The 22,515-nt window shown below is 36.7% G+C and overlaps 1 protein-coding gene across 1 annotated transcript in view; it reads left to right on the top strand.

Annotated features, from left to right (window-relative positions):
* Window positions 1-21,835, top strand: part of mpv17 (mitochondrial inner membrane protein MPV17) — a 32,028-nt gene extending 10,193 nt beyond the window's left edge. The window contains exons 3-8 of the mRNA XM_056269388.1: window positions 4,811-4,926; window positions 9,526-9,618; window positions 12,257-12,352; window positions 19,079-19,111; window positions 19,203-19,255; window positions 21,287-21,835. Coding sequence (XP_056125363.1) covers window positions 4,811-4,926; window positions 9,526-9,618; window positions 12,257-12,352; window positions 19,079-19,111; window positions 19,203-19,255; window positions 21,287-21,356 — 461 coding nt within the window. The 3' untranslated portion in view covers window positions 21,357-21,835. The remainder of the gene's footprint in view (window positions 1-4,810; window positions 4,927-9,525; window positions 9,619-12,256; window positions 12,353-19,078; window positions 19,112-19,202; window positions 19,256-21,286) is intronic.
* Window positions 21,836-22,515: the final 680 nt, after the last annotated feature.

Raw genomic sequence — 22,515 nt, 5'->3', positions numbered from 1 at the left:
ATCAGAATAGTTGAAGATATCTTATGTTGTGTAGTGTGTGCTTTTTTAACTTCATTTTTCAGAGTGTGTTAATGCAGCTTTTGTCCTAGGTACACTTGCGAATAATTTTTTAGGTCACTTTTGCAGGTTTCTTCAAGTGACCCTGGAGACGTTACCACAGTTCTTCTGGATTTAGTTTGTCTCAGTTTTTTGTTTTGTACACAGATTAAATCCAGAAGAACTGTGTCAACGTCTCCAAAACGCTTGAAAAAACCTTCCTCCAAAGCTCCTTGAAAAACTATGTGCAAGTGCACATGGACAAAAGATGTTTTAAACGCAAAGGGTGGTGACACCAAAAAATGTATTTGATAGATTTAGTTAAAGGTGCCCTAGAATGTTTTTTTATATTATTTTATAATGTTTCCTGGGTTGCCCTTATAATGTTAGTATGTTTTTTAGATCAAAAATAAATTTAGAAATAAAAGGCATTTTTCCTAGCCTGATTTTAGCCTCTGATTTGAACACTCTGTTTGAAGGGGCGTGTCTGCTGTGGGATTCAGTGTAACCGCGGCCTCTGCTGTGATTGGCTGACATGCTTGCATATGAAATAGCTATGTATTACATGTGAAACTCTCTCGAATAATTTTACTACAGCTATTATACGTTTTTACTATTACAGCTATCGAGATTAACGAATCGTGAGATGTTTTTTAAAGTATTTAGATCTATTCCCATCACATACAATGTTGCCGTGATGACTGAGCATTGAGCAAGCAGATGACAGTCTGTTGATCGCGAGAATGAAGATCTTATCATTGCAATGCAGTTTCTGCACTCTCTCTAATGCTTTCACCAATGCAAACACGATGATGTAAATACAGTAAGAGCTTCGTTGTGCAGTGTAACGTGCGTCATTGAATTCATAACGAGTTTGGCAAGTATCCAGATAAACTCGCGCTGTGGAAAGATGGTTCTTTGATCGCTTTCTTTATATAATTTATTCACAATTTAAATGTTTTTTTCATCCTACTAAAAGAAACGATGTGAAGTTGATATTTTAGTCACTGGCTTGGCTTACTGATGCATAAACAGTATTGAACGATTTTGAGAGAAAGATTACCTGTCTGAACTTGAACAATTACACATCAGAAAGTGTTGCTTGGTAGCTCGATCCGAGGCCAGCTCTGTATTGGCCCAAGTTGAGGAAACACTCGGTGAAATGTTTGGAAATTTCCAGAGAAAATAAAATTAACCCATTGTTTCTTCAGAGGCTCGGATGAAGGAACTAAAAAATACTTTTGTGTTCATGTGTACATCCAAACACTGAGCAACTGCTATGCTTCGGCTGCGCAGTTCCGCCTGGCATTGAACATGGGCTGGCATATGCAAATTCTTGGAGTCGTACATATTAATGATCCCGACTGTTGCGTCACAGTCTGTGTTATGTGGAGATTCGCCTATTTTTCAGGGGTGTTTTTCAAAAACGAGATTTAAGTAAGAATGAGAAAACAATGGTGTTTTAGACTCACTGTATGTCATGTCCATGTACTGAACTCTTGTTATTTAACTATGCCAAGATAAATTCAATTTCACATTCTAGGGCACCTTTAATAGAAGTTAATGGATAATTAAACTCTATTTATGACACTATTTTTCAAAGCATCCTCACTTTACAGCTTTTTTACGCAAGTGCATAAAACTTTTCACAGTAGTAGCTTTGCAGGTAGGATTCTTCAGGCATCTTGGCCCCAGTTGCCGCAGTTCTTCTGGATTTAGACTGTCTCCGTTTTTTCTGTTTCTTTATATAATCCCAGATGGACTCTGATGGTTAGATCAGATCTCTGTGTGGAGCACACCGGCTGTCATCAGACTTCTTTTGTATACAAACATGTCACTGGATTATATTACAAGTAATGGCAAAAGGAATGTTTGGAAATGTAAACTGATATTTCCTTTTGACACACTACAGCAAAAGATAAATAACTGGCTTAAACCCATTTTTTATGGTGAAAATGCCTAAGACTTTTGCACAGTTATATTAGTGGAATTAAATGGTCTCAGTGTGACAATCTACACTGGCGTGTATGTGAAAAAAAGGTAAGAAATCTCCTTTTTGATGGGTTCTATTGGTTTTGTTTCTTTTGCTGAGGTTTGTATTCATTTTGGGTTTGCGATGCATGTCAATATCCAGTGAGGTCTCTGTTTATGTACACATGCATAATGCATGGCTCTATTTGCTGCCCTCACGGCTTTGACTGCAGACGATCGAAGTGTGTGTGAAGAGAAAGGAGACCTGTGACATTTCCAGCAGTTAGGAGGAAACCGCTCTGTCAATGTGATTGGCACACAGTGTGTGTGAAAATAGGGAGAATGTGATGAGCTGCAGTCTATCTAAAGCTTTCAATCACTCATATTCAACAGCTTTTGTTCATTTAGTGATTCCTCAAGGATGAATGGATGAACACACACATACAGTAGTGGCCAAAAGTGATGTCTGGAGGGCATTTGTGCTTTTAATGACATTTCAGGTTCAACTAAACAATCAAAATATGAGGAGTATGTTATATTGGGAAAAATAATTATTTGGCAAGTAAGGTAAACTCCAGCATATAATTAAATGTTTTTTTTTGTATTATGCAACAACAACAACAAAAAAGCATAGAAAAACAAAAATCTAACTTGAAATAAATTATGCATTGACCACAATGTAATCGGGTATTAATATTGTATTGGTTCTCCCAAAGTTTTCAATGGCTGAGAAGGCCACTTGAAGACTTCAAAATGTGTTTGGGATCGTTATCATGTTGGAAAATACACATTTGCTGTCCAAACAGATCCTCCATACTTGGTATTTCCAAGTATTGGTTCATTTTCAAAGTGCCTGCAACTTTGTAGATCCTTCCAACAGCTGCTGCAGACATGCATCCCCAAAACCAATATGTTTCCTAATGGCACCATGCATTCATTCGGTATTAAAACACTCCATTCGTCTTCTCCGAACATACCTGACACCATCCAATGCTAGGTTGTTCAATTTTGACATGTCGGACTGTAGAATACGCCCCAATCTTCCACACTCCAGTCCTTTTTTTCTTTGGCAAATGATTTTTGCAGTAGATAAAACTAATAAATGTTTTTTTTTTTTTACTGGTACACAACCTATCAATTCAGCCTCTTAAAGCCATTGGCTTACAGTTCAAGATGAAATTGGAGGTTGGAGGGCTCATCCAAATCTTTGGAAGCTGTTTTGAGGTGGTCCCACATTCAAGTGATTTTCATTCTCTTGTCAAAATGCTCACTAGCCTTCCTTGACCAGCCACAGCACTTTACATTCTGCATGGTTGTTGTCTCACTGCTTTTAAATAATTCTGTGGACATTGCGACCATTCACATCCAGCACATGAGCGATATCCAAAACCAATTGACCATTGGGCATACAAAATATATAATAATTATTTAAAAGTTTGAATAAAGTGCTAAGATTTTCCTAAGTTGGACATCACTTTTGGCCACTACTGTACTCATGCACAGACATGTCAACGCCCTAACTTTGAAAGTGTCTCTTGGTTTAGTTGCTTAAACACTTTGAGATGAATTTATTCATGCATCCAATAATAGTGCAAATGGACAGCAAAGACGGAAGACTTTTCAAGTTGTCAAATATACCTTGCATCAGGGCACATTGTGGAGCTTTTGAAACATTTTGATTAATAAATGAGCTTGGGTATTACTTTCTAACTGCAATGGATTAAAAGATTTCCAAAGTGTTTTCAGAAAAATGTTGCATGGCTTATCTGACTAATCGTGTTTTACAGGATAACATCTGTCCCTGCTATTAGGAAACAACCTCCCATGGTGTTCCTAAGGGGGTCTCGATGCAATGTGAAATTTACAATGTGACATTTAAAGGTCATTGTGGAGTGACTGGATGGATTTCTTGAAGTATTTGCATCTTCGTTTTACTATAGTTATGATCTCCGTTATTTTGAGTTCTCTACTGTTATTTTTATACATTCAGTAATGAATAAGTGTGAATCATTGTAGAAGGACAAATGTAATTAAGTCAGTACATGGTAGAATTGTACATGGTAGAATGACCTAAAGATTGTAATATTATGTACACTACTGAACAAAGTTTGTAGTCTGTAATGTTTTTGTAAGAAGTATCTTATGCTCACCAAGGCTGCAGTAATATTGTAAAGTTTTATTACAATTTATAATAATTGTTTTCTATTTTAATATACTTTAAAATGTCATTTATTCCTGTGATGGCAAAGCTGAATTTTCATCAGCATCATTACTCCAGTCTTGACTCATCAGTGTCACATGATCCTTCAGAAATCCTTCTAATATGCTGATTTGCTGCTTAAGAAACATTTATTATTATCAATGTTGAAAACAGTTGTGCTGCTTAAAATGTTTATTTCTTTGAAAGTTCAAAAGAACAGCATTTATTTCAGATAAAAATCTTTTGTAACACAAATGTCTTTACTGTCACTTTTGATCAGTTGAATTAAGGTGTTTTTTCTTAATAATAGTACTATTTATTTATTTTAAAAAAATACTGACCCCAAACTTTGGAAAGGTAGTGTAAATAATAGTCTAAAGGTCAACAAGTCAGGATTTGTTAACCTTTACAACTTCTTTCTGTTATCCTTTAGCTTCGCTCTCTTCTCTCAGTCAGTATGGAGTGAATGGGGCAGCAAAAATCTTGAAAGAGTCTTTCCAGTCAATTCTTTTAGCATGATTTCCTGAGTGCAAGCCTTCACGCTGGGCAGTGGGGGCAAACAGATGCCTGACTGGCACCCCCTCTTTCTCCCCTCTCTTCCAGGCTCTCTGGTGGGTGTTGGTGATGTCATCTCCCAGCAGCTGATTGAGCGCCGTGGACTGGCCAATCACAGCGTGAGACGCACCGCCAAGATGATGAGCATTGGCTTCTTCTTCGTCGTAAGTCTCCTGTGATTCTGTTCCATTTGCATGTGTTTCTCTTGAGATTCTCCAGCTTTGGAACTTTGGATTGATGTTATTTAAATATTGGGCCAAGAGAGTAAAAAAAAAAAAAATCATAAAGCTTTTCATGGGTATCATTCTATGAAAGTAAAAATAAAATATTCTGACAGATCAAAAATGTCCTTATTGTGATTTTTTTTTTTTTTTTTCAGTTTCACAAACCAGGTTAAATCTAGTTCCAGACTAATGCATGTTTGAGCTGTTTTAACTAAAAGCAACTTGCACTGACATACCTTAAATAGCTAGCTGCCATTGTTTTGTCTCAAGATGCACACCAGAGGGTTGTTCCATAAAACAAGATTAGAATACAAGCCAGGCTTATTTTGGTTAGTCAGACTTATTGTCGGTGGATTCTGTTTCATAAAGCAAACTTAAAATAGTTCAAACTCAGTTACGCTGGCAACTTATGCTGGGAAACTAACCTGGTCCAGGGCAGGCTAACTGTCAGGCTAAGCCTCAGCTGTTACACAGATCCTCTAACATTGACCAATAGGACCACAACGATATTACCACTGACACTCTCTCATACCATTATTATTGGACTTTATTAACCACTATTAGTCCAAAAATAAATACGCAGTTTACAGAAAATCAACTTAAATAAGGCTAGAAAGATAGATAGAAAGAAAGAAAGAATTAATATATATCCTACAGGTTTTCTTTTCTTACTGTCTGAATGTTTTGTGCCCAAGATTTAATTAGATTGTTTTAAATATGTATGAATACATTTCTCTCTGGTTTTGTTTGGCAGCTGTAGTACATTTTATGGCTATCATAAGATCAGAGAAAATTACAATCTAATAAAAAGCTTTTTAAAGCAGAAGTTAAAATCACACAATTAAAAATAAATAATTACAAAAGCACAGTATAGATTTTAACTGGTAAGATGAATCTGAGCTTAGTAATTGACCTACAGTATATTAGCCTACATTTGATTTACCCCATTACAATAGTCCCTTTATAGTTATTGCTATCATAAAAATACACTTGTAGGTTTAAAATTGGGCACATCTAATGTCCAAATTACAAATATTTTAGCATATATTTATATATATATATATATATATACACTCACCGGCCACTTTATTAGGTACACCTGTCCAACTGCTCGTTAACACTTAATTTCTAAGCAGCCAATCACATGGCGGCAACTCAGTGCATTTAGGCATGTAGACATGGTCAAGACAATCTCCTGCAGTTCAAACCGAGCATCAGTATGGGGAAGAAAGGTGATTTGAGTGACTTTGAACGTGGCATGATTGTTGGTGCCAGAAGGGCTGGTCTGAGTATTTCAGAAACTGCTAATCTACTGGGATTTTCACGCACAACCATCTCTAGGGTTTACAGAGAATGGTCCAAAAAAGAAAAAACATCCAGTGAGCAGCAGTTCTGTGGGCGGAAATGCCTTGTTGATGCCAGAGGTCAGAGGAGAATGGCCAGACTGGTTCGAGCTGATAGAAGGGCAACAGTGACTGAAATAACCACTCGTTACAACCGAGGTATGCAGCAAAGCATTTGTGAAGCCACAACACGCACAACCTTGAGGCGGATGGGCTACAACAGCAGAAGACTCCACCGGGTACCACTCATCTCCACTACAAATAGGAAAAAGAGGCTACAATTTGCAAGAGCTCACCAAAATTGAACAGTTGAAGACTGGAAAAATGTTGCCTGGTCTGATGAGTCTCGATTTCTGTTGAGACATTCAGATGTTAGAGTCAGAATTTGGCGTAAACAGAATGAGAACATGGAACCATCATGCCTTGTTACCACTGTGCAGGCTGGTGGTGGTGGTGTAATGGTGTGGGGAATGTTTTCCTGGCACACTTTAGGCCCCTTAGTGCCAATTGGGCATCGTTTAAATGCCACGGCCTACCTGAGCATTGTTTCTGACCATGTCCATCCCTTTATGGCCACCATGTACCCATCCTCTGATGGCTACTTCCACCATGTCACAAAGCTCTAATCATTTCAAATTGGTTTCTTGAACATGACAATGAGTTCACTGTACTAAAATGGCCTCCACAGTCACCAGATCTCAACCCAATAGAGCATCTTTGGGATGTGGTGGAACGGGAGATTCGCATCATGGATGTGCAGCCGACAAATCTGCGGCAACTGTGTGATGCCATCATGTCAATATGGACCAAACTCCCTGAGGAATGCTTCCAGCACCTTGTTGAATCTATGCCACGAAGAATTGAGGCAGTTCTGAAGGCAAAAGGGGGTCCAACCCGTTACTAGCATGGGGTACCTAATAAAGTGGCCGGTGAGTGTGTATATATATATATATATATATATTATGTACTTTATTATGTCTTTCAATTCAAACACATTTAACACAATTATACAAATGGACAGTTCCTTTAAAGACATCATATTTTCCCCCAATAAATATTCCTTATTTTTCCTTCTACTTTTTTTTGTGTGAAAATACCCACCAACACATGGCCTAAAAACACATAATTAGAACAATAACCAATAAGTACATAGTTAGACACTTTTGCATATGATAAAAGGGGAAAAAGATAAATAAAAAAACATATATAAATAAAAATTAAACATCCACATATTTATATATCTCTTATAATGTATATATTTGCTCTTAATTTCATGTTATCCTCTCCATGGTGTACATTATAGAAACTAATCTAACCAATCATTTAAAACTGGCCATTCTTACTTTCTCTTTTTTTATGTTTTGTATATTTTATAGTCTTGCAAAAAATATAATTTCATTATAATACAAGCTTTCAGTGGAGAAAGATGCTTTTTGGCCGAGAATGGTGTAGTTATAATCTCATGTGGACGGCCACAGTTTGTTTTGTTCATACCTGCCTTTTAGAGGCTGACATCTGACACTCTGGTTAGTAAGATTTTTTTATTGTTTTTTTTTCTTCTTAAGTCTCTTGTCTCATTAAGTCTCTTTTCCTAACCAAGATGGCATTTATTTGATCATAAATGCATTAAAAATCAGTAATATTGCAAAATATTTTCACAATTTAGAATAACTGTTGGATATTTTAAAAATGTAATTTATTCCTGTAATGTAAAACACAATTTTCAGCAGCCATTGCTCCTACATGATTTTTTTTTTTTTTTTGAAATTCTAATGTTGATTTGGTGCTCAAGAATCATTATCTTATTATTATTCATTTTTGAAAACAGTTGCACTGCTTAATATCTTTGCAGAAACCATGATAGATCTATTTAAAATAGAAATATTTTGAAAGATTATAAATGTCTTTTACTCACAAATTTGATCAATTTAATCCATCCACGCTGAATAAAATACATTTCTTCAAAAAAAAATGTATGGTAGTGTATACCAAACTATTACTTTTTTTTTTTTTTAATGATTGCATAATAAAGATTTGAAGCCACTTGCAAATTCCTTGCAAATTTTTTTTTTAATTTCTTTTCATTCTCAAAAGCACTCGCTGTTTAAACCTGGAATTAAAAACAACTATTTCCAGTTCAGAATTAGTTTTACATTAGATGATAACAATACAATTTCACAAAGACAAAAAAGAATAATGATATGTTGCAAAATGTCAGTTGTGTTATGGCCATTACAGATCATGTCATTTGTTGGAACAGGTGATGAAGTTGCATAACTGCACACAGTGATTGACATATTACCTAACCCTGCTCTTCCCTTCCTCCCTCTCACACACACAAAGCACTAATGCACTTGTTCTGTTCAAATGACTTGAGGACTAATCTGCAAATGGCCTGTATGATTTAAAGCTTTTACAAGTCTGAGTGTTTTAAACATCAGACCTCAGTCGTTATTATTAGTGCAGTAAGAACTGCGTCTAGAACAAAAGTGCGAACCATAGGTCAGAACTTAAGGTAAAATTTGTGAAAGATTTTCTGTCCATTGAGCTGTAATTATATTGCATTTCTGACATGCTTATTTTCTGTTGGCGGTTTATGGCTGTGTTCTTATTGCCCAATCAACCGAATTAAGCAGAAGCTCAGTATTAATCATTTTATGTGTCATATTGACATCCTTTGTTTTGCTAAAAGGACAGGAAACAGGAAAAAAATGCAGAAAGATGGCATACAGCTGCTATATTTTCACTGTGCTTAGAAGAATGACAAACGTCTGCTCAAACAAGTGCACAGCTGTTTGTTAAAGACGCCCATATGCATAATTTAGCATTGGTGAGGGATTTTACATCGATGCCGCTGAACCACAAATTATAATTGCATTAAAAGAGAGATTAACCGAAGAATTCAGTTGTCATCGTTGACTGAAACACCCTCTGTAGACACTGTTTGACACGTTTATTGATCAGTTTCCTAATCAGGCCCAGACTGAAACCACACTGGGAAATGAAAAGAAAGCTCATTAATTCACAGAGGATTGGAGCTAATTACAGCCCGCTGTTTTCAGAATCACGTCATAAACAAATGAAACCACTGGCACGGCCTCAATGTTCTGAGCTTGTGTTCATGATTGTTTACTGAAGTGTTTGAATTTTTTTTAATGTGCTTCACATATTTAATTATGTTTCCTGTGTTTTGAAGGGTCCATTGGTCGGTGGATGGTACAAGGTGCTGGACAAACTTGTTACTGGTGGTACTAAAAGTGCAGCTCTGAAGAAAATGCTGGCTGACCAGGTGAGCAATGTATTGCAGTCATTTTTTGGGTGTGAGATCTACATGGTATTAATATCTTCAGTATTAATACACATTTGTGACGCGTGTGTATATATATACAGGGTTTGAAATTAACTTTTTTTTTAAAGAACTTCTAAAAAGAAAAAAGGCCGTTCAGAACTTCTACCAGACAAAAAAAGAAGAAATGAACCAGATTAACTACTTCACAGCTTTTATATATAGGCTATAGCTATGTATATATATATATATATTTGGATTTCATACATTCATTTCTTATTCGAACAAAATCCTGTCATACAGCAATCTCCTCCCTTCCTCAAGTGCGCCGTTATTTGTTGCTTAGTGACGTGTGTTCAAGTAAGCCAGATATGCGCAATACGCTGTATTTAATATATCATGATGACTCACGAGTTGAGTTTTTGCACTAAATCCGCGCAGATTTGTCTTACATGAACTTCCCCAGCAAAGTGAGTAAACTAACATGCCAAATTGGCTAGTGATTTGACAGTTTTACCCGCATTTGGCAGGTTGGTGGGTGTTAATTTCAAACCCTGTATGTATATAAAAATATATATATTAGTTTATTTTATACAAATATATATATATACACTACCGTTCAAAAGTTTGGGGTCGGTACGATTTTAAATACTTTTAAAAGAATTCTCTTCTGCTTACCATGGCTGCGCTTATTTGATTAAAAATACAACAAAAATCAGTTATAGTATTAAAAATTATTCCAGTGTAAATCAGCTGTTTTCTGTGTGAATATATAGTAAAGTGTAATTTATTCCTGTGATCAAAGCTGAATTTATAGTAAAGTGTAATTTATTCCTGTGATCAAAGCTGAATTTTCAGCATCACCAGTGTCAGTGTCTTCAGTGTCAAATGATCCTTCACAAATCAGTATAATATGAGGATTTGATGCTCAAGAAACATTTATTATTATTATCAATGTTGAAACAGTTGTTGGTCTGTCAGTTGTACAGTTTTTTTTTAGGATTCTTTGATGAATAGGAATTTCAAAAGAACAGCATTTGTTTGAAATAGAATCTTTTGTAACATTATAAATGTCTTTACTGTCCTTGATAAATAAAAGTATTGATTTCTTTCCTCCAAAAAATAAAAATAAAATTCTCACTGACCCCAAACTTTTGAACGGTAGTGTATATAAATATATATATATATATATATATATATATATATATATATATATATATATATATATATATATATATATATATATATATATATATATATATATATATATATATGAGAGTGTTACAATATATTATTATTAATAACATATAATACTTTTAAATAAGAGATTGATCGTCGATGCTCATTCAGATGATCTGCATTCAAATATGAATATTCCCCCATGCTGTCCTCCCTCTTCTCCCCACCGTATTAATAAAAACAATACAAAAGGCCAACAATAAAATCAGATCTCAACATTCGGTATGTTTCAAAATGTCTTTTCTGTCTTAGTTATAAATAGGCCCATGGAAAGTTGTCCTTGGAGCTGACTGTTGTCTTTTTTTGGGAGTCTGCAGACACATTTAAAGTGCTTTAAACTGCTATTTATTTTGAGATTTATTGTTAGAGCTGCTACGTACTTTATCCCTTTTGGGTATCCCATCTGAGCTCTCCCTTCATGCATGTCAAGTAATCCATCTCCTGATAGGCAGTCAAACAAATGAGTGTTTGCATAAGTCATTGTTTACATGATTGGTGGAATGAATGTACAGGATGAAGCGGACAAAGGCACGCAAGACAGGCCCTCTCCCCATCACCGGATTACACCCAAACAACAGCGCTTACAACGCCAGCCTGCTCTCCCACATTTATTCAGAAAAGAGATTCAAGGGCTATTTTTAGAGACCCACTTTCTACATTTCTAAAAGCCCATACGGCCAGCGAGAAGTTGTGTGTTTGTGTTTTCGTCTCTGGATATTACATTTTGTTTCTTTGATGGTCTTACAACGCTGTGTAAACCTTAAGGAAAAGAGGTCCACAGATGTTGAAGGCATTTGATTTTTCAATTGTCCATTTTGTAAAATATTATGAATCCAATATAGCTTAATAGCTAAAGATTCCAACAGTCAGTACGTAGCAGGTAATGCCAGCATGTCCATAGGTTACATCACTTTACATGCCCTGTAAAAGGCCTAAATAAAATAAAAATAAAACATGTCTCTTGCCATTTAAAATTATAAAGGATAAAACATTGTGGTATTTCTACCCAAAAGTCAAAAGAGAAGTAAAAGGGGTGGTTTTAGTTTGTGTTTGACACATTTTTTATGATGATATCTGTAAGAAATCTGCTTGGGATGTCCTTTGGAATTCCTCCATGTGTGGTTTTTTCAGTGATCTAGTGTGCTAATAATATATGGATGCATCAGTCTGTCATTGTCTCCTTGATAGCTTTCAAAATGCGCATCGCATGCATATTTCATCAGATGTGAAAATGTGCGTCAGTAGTCTATAAATTAACAATTAGGCTGGATTAGCCGTATAATGGTATTTATTATGAACAACACTGAACTTGATTGACCATGTACATTTATACGTCATCATCTATAAATGAACAGTTACAGTAGGTGCTCTCTGATCTAATCAAGTCTTTGTATATCCACAGGTGTGCTTTGCTCCGTGTTTCTTGGGTGCTTTCCTGGGAATATCCGGAGCGCTCAATGGACTGACTGTGGAGCAGAATGTGGCCAAACTCAAGAGGGTCAGTTTTCATCACAAGCCTGGATTAAAAATGTGCATTGTGACAACACAAATGACTAGTATTATTCTAGTGGCGCAAAGAAATGAAACTGAAAAAAAATTGGATGCACTGGAATGTTATGAAAACCAAATAGAATGTATAATTAAAATATATAATTATTTAATATAAAATAATTAATAATAAAAAAATCAATTTACAAATTAAATATATACTACTATTCAAAAGTTGGTAAGGGGGTTGGTAAGATTATGCTGTCTCTTATGCTGACCAAGGCTGGATTTATTTGATCAAAAAACAGTAATATAGTGATATTATTACAATTTAAAGTAACACCAGGGAACTTTTGCTCTCGGGGTGGGGTCCCCCTACAGTTGGGAAACAGTATTGTCGTCTAGACCTCTACTACTGTCGTAAACTCTGTCATCCTACATGCACGTGCAATTGTTGACAACCATGATAGCCCTGAACACTGTAGGAGGAGGTCACATGCAGGTGTTCTGCTTGCGTCGCGTGTGTGTCTTCATCCCAGGTACAGTGGCATATATTTCAGCATGTCATATGAATATGAAATCCAGCGTCATTATAGTAGCCTAGTCTATTGGTTACCGTTTTACTGAATCTATATGATACTTCAATGCAATGTTTGAGTGGTTGATAATAACCATATATCGTCAATATTATAATATCAAGCTACCATAAATGAATCTGCAAATTTTACAAATCGATTTGCATTATAGCTTGAGGCAAGACAAATAAACAAATATCACAGACATGTAAGGTATCCTAAAATATGATTTTGTACATCTTATATATTTACTTGCAAAAATGTAGCCCCTACCAAACTTGCACGCCGTTTAGACATAGGCTTTCATTTGATTTTTTATTTTTTTTTGCCAAGTCCGCATCGGTCGGGCACCCCTCCTCCTCCTTCAGCTCACGCCAGCGAGAAAATGATGGCCCAATGTTGAACCTCGTTCTGCCTTTAACGCGATCACTTTCTCTTTTTCTCTTTTTGCTTTGCTCCGATAAAACTTTTGCTTTCTTGTTTTTCTGTACTGCTTCGGTCATGACTATAACATTTGGCTCGCACGTCCGATTTTAAGGAAGTGGGGGTGGTGGTGGAAGTGACGTAGCCTATATGCCGTAAAGCAGTCGAATTTTGTAGTTCTCTTTGTTCGCCGGTTACTACCCGAAACCCGAAGTTTAAAAGTACGATTAAAAACGCTACAGACCCCGTCAGGCTATGGCAGACGTGTCATTCAACCTATTGTAAGTCGATGTACCATCACAAGAGACTTGGAAATATATTATGAAGGTTGAAAAGTAACCTAGTGCTGCTTAAAAGTAACTTTTTAAAATGTAATTTATTCCTGTGATGGCAAAGCTGAATTTTCTGCATCATTACTCCAGTCTTCAGTGTCACATGATCCTTCAGAAATCAATCTAATATGCTGATTTGCTGCTCAAGAAATATTTCTTCTTATTATATATGTTAAAAACAGTTGTGCTGCTTAATATTTTTGTGGGAATCATGATATATATTTTTCAGGGTTCTCTGATGAAAACTGACAGTACAAACACTTACATTGTTTCAAAAGCTTTTTTTATTTTTATTTTATTCATCAGTTTAATGCATTCTTGCTGAATAAAATGATTAATTTATTTCAAAAACCAACTGACCCCAACCGTTTGAACAGTGCTGTAAAATAATTCATAACTATAATTGATATTAATATTATGATTACGATTAAATACCTCCTAGACTGATTTAAGTCACATCCACAAATCTGCAAGATCCTGAAATATTTTTAGGCGTGACATAGTTCCTCACTGCCAATGTAAATATTTTCCTACTCCATCAGTAGTCCTGAAAGTCCACTGTCTGTCCTGTGATCCTTATATTAGCACAATACAATTAGAGAGTATTTCCGCGGATGGAGGGATGAAGGGATGAAGGGACAGGCTGGACCAGCGAGGAGTGACTCATGGGCTTGTAGTAACAGCGGTTGACGCAGCAGTGTCTCTGAGTGGGGCCATCAATTATTTATGTAGGGAAGGTGGCAGAGTTAAAATGAGACTGAAAGGTCAGTCACCTAAATGCCAGAAAAGACAGAAAGCTAATGATAAATGCTCTCATTAACCCAAACAGCCAATGTGAGCTGAAAGCCAATCACTAACTTTGGTGATGCTACTCTGCGACTCGATTTAAAGAATATCACTGATCCATTAAAACACATTTTGTACCTGCTAGCTATTAGTAGGACTGTTTTTGTTTTAAACAGGACCCCATATGCTGATTAAAACCCATGGCTTGTTGTGGACGGCGTCTACCTTTGTTTAAAATGGCTATAGGTCAAGCAATTTGGTGATACCAGAGTGACAAGAGGGCAGTTCAGATGCTGCTCGCAGAAGTGCCCTTTAAAGCCGAATAAACGCAGGCTGCTCCTGCAATGGCAGCTCTTTGACGCTCATTATGAGCTTGCTGAGTGGTTAAGGCTGTGGTTGAGTAATGGAAAGGTCATAGGTTTGATCTCAGGTTGGACTGGCCTGTGAATTGTGAACTGGTGTTCTGATTGTGTCCATGGCACTTAACCCAGAGAGGATCTCCAGAGAAACTGGGCTTCAGTTAGTCAACTCTGTGTCGCTTTAAATCAAATCCAGCCACTAAATAAATGAAAAGAAACCATAACCTGTTCTGGAGTTTTCAATGGATTATGCTGATGCCGTTTATCTAAAGACCTGTATCTTCTCTTCTCTTCTCTTCTCTTCTCTTCTCTTCTCTTCTCTTCTCTTCTCTTCTCTTCTCTTCTCTTCTCTTCTCTTCTCTTCTCTTCTCTTCTCTTCTCTTCTCTTCTCTTCTCTTCTCTTCTCCTTATTTTTCTTCATCCCTTTTTCGGTCTTTCTTTTTCTTTTGTTTGTCTTTTTCTTTCTTTTCTTTCTTCTTTTCTTTTTACTTTCATTTTTATAATTTTTTTCTTTTTCATTTTTCTATTATTTTTACTTTCATTTTTCTTTCTTTTCTTTTTCACTTTTTTCTGGCTATCTTTTTTTTCTTCTTTTTTCTTTTATTTCACTTTAGTTTTTCTTTTTTCCTTTTCTTTCTTTTTTTCCTTCTTTCAAATCAGGGGTTCTTAGGAAAATTCTGAAGTTAAGCAAACATTTTTTACTATAAATCAAAAAATTATGACTAAACATATTTGTCTTGTCTATGTAATTGAGAACGAACTAGGCACCGTTAATATAATTAATATTTAATAATAATTAATTAATAATATATAATATAATAATAATAATAGTTAATTATAGTAAATTATAGTTGGCATCAAATTGAACTGCAAAAAATGTTTTCAAGCAACAACAAAAAATACACACTTCATTTTTATGACTTAATTTAAGTATGACTTAAAATAATTAAATTAAATGTATTAAATATGTTATTTATATAATTATATTTCTTAAAAATGCACAGCTAATCTAAAGTAAATCAACAAAGCTTTGGCAAAGACGCACAATTGCTAAAACAATTAGAGTTGCCTACATAATCTGTGAAGTCAAGGTAAATGCCATCTCCCCACTGACTACTTTCTCTAACTTTAGCAAATGACACCAAGTGCAAACATCATCAGGAAGTGTGAGTCTAGAGAGTTGCGCAGCTTTTGATGTTATATTGAAAGGTCAAGTGCACATTAGCTCGCCGAAAATCCAAGATTAGAACTAACAACTCATCCGCTCATTATTGTTTTCATCATGAGCCGTTTGACGCTTTATAACCTGGTGCTATAATAGATCGATGTCAGAATGAAGTGACAAGAACACGGCACATTCAAGTCTTCAGGGTTGTTCTGAACCTCTGTTTGATCATTGTTAACAGTTGCTTACAGCTTTCTGCTTGTGGGCAGTTTCTAGGGCATTCAGGATTTGGCTGGTCTTTGATGTTGCTCACTTCTAAAGATGTAGAATATTAGCATCCCTCTTGTGTTCTCTATCTGTGTGTATTCAAAACGGTCCAAAAAAATGAAAAGCTCTCTCAGTTCCTCGGGGGCTAAATTCCTGTGACGTAAAATTCAGCGGGAACAATATAATGACGTCTCGGCCCCGCGGTAGTTTCACCCCAGGTGGCTGGTGCCTTGTTCGTTCTTAATTAGAAACTGTTAAGAGGAAGAGTACAAACAGAAAGAGCACAACTTCTTTTTACACACACAATCTCACCAAGATGACCTTTCCAAAGATGACACTAGCAGAGAAAAGGGCCCTCATGTTCCAGATGACTTGATTTTTATGTGGCACCAGGGATAGGAGGGTGTTGACTTGCGGTTGATGCGGTGGGACAGAGTTGCGGAGCTCTTGCAGCACTTAAAGGGAACCGTGACCACTCTCTGCCTCAGTGGAGACCCTTAGGCTGGGTTTAAGCACCAGCGTCATGACATGATGAAAGCATGAATGAACAGGTAACAAGGGGGAAAAAAGGAAAGAAAAGGAATTACACTTTAATCTTATTAGTTAGTAATATATATATATATATATATATATAACTTAGTTTTTGATAATCGATAAATCTGTTTTTTTTCATTAATCGATTAATTAGATAAAAAATCTAAAAATTATTATACATTAAAAAATGTAAATAATTGTGTTTTAATGCATTATTTTAAACAATGTTATTCCATATCCTGCCCAATGCTGTCCTCCAAACAATGAGTAATATAAAGCCTATGAAAACAAATGACCACAAAAAAGTGTTCAAATACAAACATTACATTCTGACCTTAAAAACAACTGATTTCTTACTATTTTAAAGCACAAATTAAAACGATTAAATTAGAAATGATAATAAACAAAAACAAAAGCCCAAGATGTTAACTTGTAAGAGGTATGAAGAACACACACACCACTGCATATGTGGTTGCGTAGCCACAGATCAGAGTGCCTATGATGACCCGTCCACCGTCGAAAGGGCCTACAATGGGCACGCGAGCATTGGAAGAAGGTCGCCTGGTCCGATGAGTCCGGTTTTCTTTTGCATCACGTGAATGGCCGTGTTTGTGCGCCCCGTTTACCTGGGGAAGTGATGGCACCAGAATGCACTGTGGGACGATGATATCCAGATCTCAATCCAACTTGAGTGTCTGTAGGATGTGCTGGACCGACAAGTTCGATGGACCTCACAAACTTCAAGACTTGAAGGATTTGCTTCTAATGTCATAGTGCCAGATTCCACGGGACAACTTCAGGGGTCTTGTTGTGGAGACCATTCCTCATCCCTCAAACGGGTCGTTCTGTTTTGGCAGCACGCGGAGGACCAACAGCATATTGGGCAGGCGGTCATAATGTTTTGACTCATCTGGAGCAAGCAGAATAATATCTAAATGTTATTGTGTATTCACTGCTGTTCTAGTCGGGTCCTTTGACTGATCTGTAAAAGCAGCTGCCATGCTTCTGATTAGGTCTTTGCAACAGCATGATTATTTTTAATTCCATGAAAATTGATATTAATCAAAAATGTGTATTACGGTTCTCACATAGTCCTTCAGCTTATGCTTTAAGAAATGTCAATTAGCTCAAAACATCGCAGGGAATATTAGATTGGAACAAGCAGGGTCAGAAACACTTCATATATTTCATTATATTCTAGTCTAAGCCTAGTTATGATCCGTTGGCTGAAAATAATCAATTAAAACTACGCTTTTTTCCCTGTTTTCTCAATTAAATCGTGTGTGGAAGGCCACAGTGGGTGTTGCGAGTGGTTTCTAGGGGCATTGCTATAGTTGTTAAGATGCTCAGTGTCTTTTATGCCCGGTGCACACACTGTCCCAGATGAAAGATGAACAATCGTGGTGATTTCTGTGGTCATGGCTCCTAAACGGTGGTCATACGTCGTACAGTGAGAGAGGTTCAAAGACGGCCGTTGTCACGGTCCTGCGACCAAAGACAGCCTGCGATCATTTTCTGACAGTGTCATAAATGTATCATGATCATCTCACAGTGTGTTTGCTGCTACGACCTACGTCCATTGACTAGCCAATAAAAATGCAACATGAAATGGCGTGTTGATCAACGCGACAACTTAAAACTATCCTCAAACTCCATCTGCAAAATGCATGCCAAGTTGGCCTCTTTTTCCTAGCCATGACCATATTCTCCTCTTTCGCTTCCTCCTCTTTTTTTCAACGCACATAAAAAACACAATTGCCAGTGTGATTCATCTTGCTCTATTTGTTTACCACTAGCACATGACGTTTTATTCCTCTGTACTAACTTGCGTCGTAGCCTACGATTCAATGGGTGTCGTCATCGCACAGTTTACATACATGTCATACCCAAGTTTATTAGATCCATGTCGTTCAGAGTGATTTGTAATGATCTTATAGGATTGCAGAAATCGCACAGTCTGTGATTGCTAATGCAGTTTCTATGGTGTTCTACATGGTTAAGTGTTTGCCTACTGGCCCAAGTAAAAAGTGCCAATGGACCTCTATGATGGTCTACGATAACCTGCTCCTTCCTGTAGTTGAATTTGGGTTTCATGTATTTTATCATTTAAAAAAAAAGTCTGATTGCTTAGAAATCTAATAGCATGAGCCACATTTATTTTTTTCCCAACCAAAGTTTAATACTTCAGGTTTAGGGTACTTCAGGTTTGTTCACATCTTTAACCTGAACTATGAGCAATAATATTAAACGGCAATCAGATCATATATTTACTCTGCATTTTTCATATCCCAATAGGACTACATGGATGCCTTGATCTCCAATTACTATGTAAGTGGTCTACCTGACACTTGTTTGTTTTTTTGTTTTTTTATACATTCAGTTCAGTTCTATTTAATGCAACATGTCTTCATTTTTCCAGCTTTGGCCTCCAGTCCAGATAGCCAATTTTTATTTCATCCCTCTCCACCACAGGTAAAGCTCTTTTTGTAATAAATACGAGCCTTTTTAGCCTCAAAAGTCACGTGATCATTGATAATGATAATTCGTCCATTGCAGCAGGGCACTAATCCAACAGTGCTGAAGATTTAAGGGCGTCACTGGGTAAAGAACGTTCACGACGTGCCTCAGAAACCCAGTGTGCAGCACAGCATTATGAAAGGAGTTTAAAGCTGGGAAACTTTAATTAGGCTCTTATTTTTATTTTGACTGTTGGGATTTTTGATGTGTGCATTGTTTGATGTTACTTCTTTTTGGCACCTTAATTTCCGCACTGGGATTAACAACTAGAGTCAGCTGGTCTGTTTTACCTGGATTAAGATTATGTTTTCTGTATTATTCTTTAAAGGCATGAATGGGATATACAGGTCCTTCTCAAAAAATTAGCATATTGTGATAAAGTTCATTATTTTCCATAATGTAATGATAAAAATTAAACTTTCATAAACTTTAGATTCATTGCACACCAACTGAAATATTTCAGGTCTTTTATTGTTTTAAGACTGATGATTTTGGCATACAGCTCATGAAAACCCAAAATTCCTGTCTCAAAAAATTAGCATATTTCATCCGACCAATAAAAGAAGTGTTTTTAATTCAAAAAAAAAGTCAACCTTCAAATAATTATGTTCAGTTATGCACTCAATAGTCAATACTTGGTCGGGAATCCTTTTGCAGAAATGACTGCTTCAATGCGGCGTGGCATGGAGGCAATCAGCCTGTGGCACTGCTGAGGTGTTATGGAGGCCCAGGATGCTTCGATAGCGGCCTTAAGCTCATCCAGAGTGTTGGGTCTTGCGTCTCTCAACTTTCTCTTCACAATATCCCACAGATTCTCTATGGGGTTCAGGTCAGGAGAGTTGGCAGGCCAATTGAGCACAGTAATACCATGATCAGTAAACCATTTACCAGTGGTTTTGGCACTGTGAGCAGGTGCCAGGTCGTGCTGAAAAATGAAATCTTCATCTCCATAAAGCTTTTCAGCAGATGGAAGCATGAAGTGCTCCAAAATCTCCTGATAGCTAGCTGCATTGACCCTGCCCTTGATAAAACACAGTGCACCAACACCAGCAGCTGACATGGCACCCCAGACCATCACTGACTGTGGGTACTTGACACTGGACTTCAGGCATTTTGGCATTTCCTTCTCTCCAGTCTTCCTCCAGACTCTGGCACCTTGATTTCCGAATGACATGCAAAACTGAGCAACAGTCCAGTGCTGCTTCTCTGTAGCCCAGGTCAGGCGCTTCTGCCGCTGTTTCTGGTTCAAAAGTGGCTTGACCTGGGGAATGCGGCACCTGTAGCCCATTTCCTGCACACGCCTGTGCGCGGTGGCTCTGGATGTTTCTACTCCAGACTCAGTCCACTGCTTCCGCAGGTCCCCCAAGGTCTGGAATCGGTCCTTCTCCACAATCTTCCTCAGGGTCCGGTCACCTCTTCTCGTTGTGCAGCGTTTTTTGCCACACTTTTTCCTTCCCACAGACTTCCCACTGAGGTGCCTTGATACAGCACTCTGGGAACAGCCTATTTGTTCAGAAATTTCTTTCTGTCTTACCCTCTTGCTTGAGGGTGTCGATGATGGCCTTCTGGACAGCAGTCAGGTCGGCAGTCTTACCCATGATTGCGGTTTTGAGTAATGAAACAGGCTGGGAGTTTTTAAAAGCCTCAGGAATCTTTTGCAGGTGTTTAGAGTTAATTAGTTGACTCAGATGATTAGGTTAATAGCTCGTTTAGAGACCCTTTTCATGATATGCTAATTTTTTGAGACAGGAATTGTGGGTTTTCATGAGCTGTATGCCAAAATCATCAGTATTAAAACAATAAAAGACCTGAAATATTTCAGTTGGTGTGTAATGAATCTAAAATATATGAAAGTTTAATTTTTATCATTACATTATGGAAAATAATGAACTTTATCACAATATGCTAATTTTTTGAGAAGGACCTATATGTGTAACACATGTATGATTTCTACTGGAGTAATTTGTTCATGCTTGTGTTTTTCAGATTAGCTGTTGTTCAGATCGTGGCTGTTGCCTGGAACTCTTACCTCTCCTGGAAAGCCAATAAGATGTAACGAGATGTTCCAGATCTTCCACTACCTCACACATGGGATTTTTATTTAATTTTTTTAGCAGTTTATCTTTTACAAGTACATATAGTAACATACTCATTCAGTTTACATAGTAGCATAAAGCTAACAAATGTAGTTTGGACAACAAAGGTCAAAGTAGACAATAATGTAATTCAGACTTTTTATTAACAAAATTAATGCTATGTAATATTTGTGATTATAGATTATGTAAAGAATGTATATTGATTCTATACAGTTGATTTACTGTATATGTCTATTTTACCAAAGTTTTGATGGTGAATTATGCTTTATCAAAGGTATAATCAATAAGAACAGCAGGACTGTATGTTACAAAATATGTCTATTTTTTTTCTTTTTCTTTTTTCTTCTGTGGTCATGTGAACTCACGGATGTGACGTATATTACTGGGGCATTGAATAATATGTCAATACACTAATGTGAATAAAATACATCTTTTACAATTGCCAGAACATTATTCATAAAAAACCTCACTCACACCCTGGATCTCTTTGATTAGTTGTTTAATTTTGCAAAGCGCATGACAAATTCAGACAGTAAATGCAAAAGTATGTTTTTTTTTTGCTCAATATCTGTATCTGAACCTTGCAAACCCATTATTAACTCATCCTTACGTCATGTAGCGCGTTTATGAACTGGTGAAATTGGTTCTGTAGATGGTCCATATTTCAAAAGAAACAGCTGACACTGAAAACATGGGCTGAATTTACTGTTTTCCTAGCACAATGTTGAAAGACCCTGTTCTTTGCTGCCCTTGCCAATAGGATGTAGGGCGGCTGTTCCTCAGCTTGACTGCAATTCACAGCTTCAGCCTGCAAATCAGATTTTTAAATTGTGAACAAAGCTGTCACTGGATAACCAGTGTATCTGCTAATTGTCATCCTTCCAAAAACATTAAATCACATTAAGAAATATATTGGCTTTATTATTTGTCCCTTCTCACTGATGAGGAAGTTAAAACCATGTTTAGGAATTTCCTTTAGAGAGAGTGTCAGGCTTATATAATATAAATATCTTTGTCCAGTTAATGCTGCGTCACTGGGGAATTGACGGCTAGCCAGAAACAATACTCAACAGTGACTAAACCTCTGCATCTGGCAATTGAACACATTTTTTCTCAGCC

This window comes from Rhinichthys klamathensis, unplaced genomic scaffold (genome assembly GCF_029890125.1).
Source record: "Rhinichthys klamathensis goyatoka isolate OS25496 unplaced genomic scaffold, OSU_Roscu_1.1 h1tg000281l_1, whole genome shotgun sequence".
Taxonomy (NCBI): Eukaryota; Metazoa; Chordata; class Actinopteri; order Cypriniformes; family Leuciscidae; genus Rhinichthys; species Rhinichthys klamathensis.
Note: the sequence above shows the minus strand (reverse complement) of the source record. Positions and strands in the feature narration are given on the sequence as shown.